This window comes from Pyxicephalus adspersus, unplaced genomic scaffold (genome assembly GCF_032062135.1).
Source record: "Pyxicephalus adspersus unplaced genomic scaffold, UCB_Pads_2.0 Sca3926, whole genome shotgun sequence".
Classification (NCBI taxonomy): Eukaryota; Metazoa; Chordata; class Amphibia; order Anura; family Pyxicephalidae; genus Pyxicephalus; species Pyxicephalus adspersus.
In genome coordinates, this window is record NW_027320930.1 from 1 (window position 1) to 2,285 (window position 2,285).

Below are 2,285 nucleotides of genomic sequence, written 5' to 3' on the forward strand. Positions count from 1 at the left end.
ATTATTATTATTATTTATTATTGATAGTATTTATTAGTATGAATAATAATAAATGCTTTTGGATAGGATCTGAGTTGCTGCACTGTACAAGGAGGACAAAGCTCAACACTTAAAGTTCATTCAGTGCAGCAGTGCACCTTAAAATATTGATACTTGGCCAGCACTGAAAAGAATAAAGAAACTCCTTTAATGCTGCAATTATTTAATTAACAAATGTGACCTGTTTTCTATATTGCAGTTACTGGAGACACAGAGCTGGGTTGTGTAGCTGTGTATGATAAAGTGGATAAAGCTGCTGAATGATGATGGCTGCTTCCTCTGCAATCCTTCCCATAATCTGGTGCGGAGTTGCATATGACTATACAGCTGGAGCCATATTGGCATCATGGCACAGCTATACTATGAATCACCCCCACCTATTCCATGCTAAATTAGGGAAACAAGTTTACTGGCAGCTCTGGAAGTATCGTCCTATGTGGAATGAAGAGTTAGAAGATTCCAGGATTTGCAACCATAACTGAATTCATGATCTGCCGATGTCAGCTTACCTTGAGCGATTCCACCCATGAACAATCCATGTCTTCTACAGACAGGACAATGGGTGTCCTCTGGGGGCCACACCGACGGCATAAGAAAATTACAGAGTTGTAGAAAGATTTCTTTGTGGCAACCAAATCCAAAGAAGAGGCTTCGAACAATTCCTCCCATTCTGCCTGCAAGGGATAAAAAGACAATTTATGCATTACATTTTATTGTAATATTACAAAGCTGGGCATTTATATAGTTAAACATGTATTATAACTGTACAGTAGCATGTTTATATATGTATAATATAATTATATATACGTTATATTAATATTTCTTTGTATTGGACTCAATACAGCTATTTTGTATTGAATCCAATACAAAATGATTGTAAAGTCCCGGCCGCACCGACATCATGGGAAACCCCGTTGATCTTGGCTCTGCAATTGCCTTCTGGAGATCGGAGGTGGAGGACCTGCGGGGACGAGAAGGACGCCGGGGACAGCGACAGAGAATGGTGTGTTTTTTTTTTTTTAGGTTAAAGCAACCCCGAGTGTGACTCCACTCCAGCAAACCTGAAATGGATCTGGTGCAGGATTGAAAACATTTGCTAACAAATAGAAAATGCCTTTTAAGAAATCCTTTCCAGGTTTGCTGGATCACCCGGCTTCACTGATGAAAGTCTATCCTCTCCAGCCCATAGTGTTAGTTAAGTTGCGTGTCTTTGGTGCCCATTGAAGCTTCATTTTTACCTGGACGGGGGCTGCAGTAATAAGGACAGCAATTCCTGCAGACTTAATGTTCATCTTATGCATTCATTTATTTCATCTTACCTGGGAGAGTAGTCCATCTTTCTGCTGAAGATTTTGTGTTCTCAGAAAAGCTATGGTTTCTCCAAGAATATCTCCTTTCAGAAGCGTGTGCAGTAAAACGAATGCACCTTCTTTCACTGCGGCAGCCATATTGGGGAGAACCCGTCTGGGTTCCTTTAGCAGATGTCCCGAGCTGTTACACACTAGAAGGTCGGCTCCTAATAAACTGCTGGGTGGTGATTCTAGTGGATCCCATTGATCCAAAGCCACTCCGGCAGCTTCCAGGTCACTGCTCAGCTCGGAGAAGACTTCCAGTGTCCGGTCCGTGGCTGTGTAATCCACCTGCAGCATGGGCTGGGTGTTAAGAAGACTTAGCACATGGGAAGATAAGTGGCCATTTCCTGAGAGGGCCTGCAGGGAAAATAAGGGGTAAGTTTGCAAGATAGTAATGCACAAACATATAGTATATTGGTGATTCCTTTCTTTTGTGTCCATGCAGCCCCTCAATGGTAAAGAAAAAAATAAAAAAAGATTTTTTTTGTGGCAATAACGTTCATAAATAAATTGGTGTGATAACACTTTATATATTGCAAACACATCAATGGCAAATCTCACAATTAGTTCAACTTCACACCCTGATTGTTACAGTGGGGTACGTATAGCATGGCTCTGAACAAATTTACAAATTTACACCATAAAGTAATAGCTTGGTCTCTGGTCCCAACGCGTTTCACCACTTGGGCTTCCTCAGCGGTTAGTGAGAACCATTACATAGCTCGTGGTGTTGTTCCTTATAGTGCAATGTTTATACTGTGGGTAAGTAAGTAGTAAGGACCTATTGACGTATTCATATACAACATGTATAAAGTCAATGGGTTTATTTCCTTGACAAATCAAGCGAGGGAACAAAGTTTATTTAAAGACCTCGGAGTTTAGGTTTCTAAGAGT

At 40.8% G+C, this 2,285-nt stretch overlaps 1 protein-coding gene across 1 annotated transcript; it reads right to left on the minus strand.

The window, feature by feature from the left end:
- Positions 1 to 342: 342 nt before the first annotated feature.
- Positions 343 to 1,841, minus strand: LOC140321439 (fatty acid synthase-like). Its single transcript, XM_072398196.1, has 2 exons — positions 1,359 to 1,841; positions 343 to 713 (listed from the first exon to the last, which is right to left on the minus strand). The coding sequence occupies exons 1-2, from the start codon at positions 1,830 to 1,832 to the stop codon at positions 540 to 542; spliced, it is 648 nt and encodes a 215-aa protein (XP_072254297.1). The 5' UTR covers positions 1,833 to 1,841; the 3' UTR covers positions 343 to 539.
- Between the last annotated feature and the right edge of the window lie 444 nt (positions 1,842 to 2,285).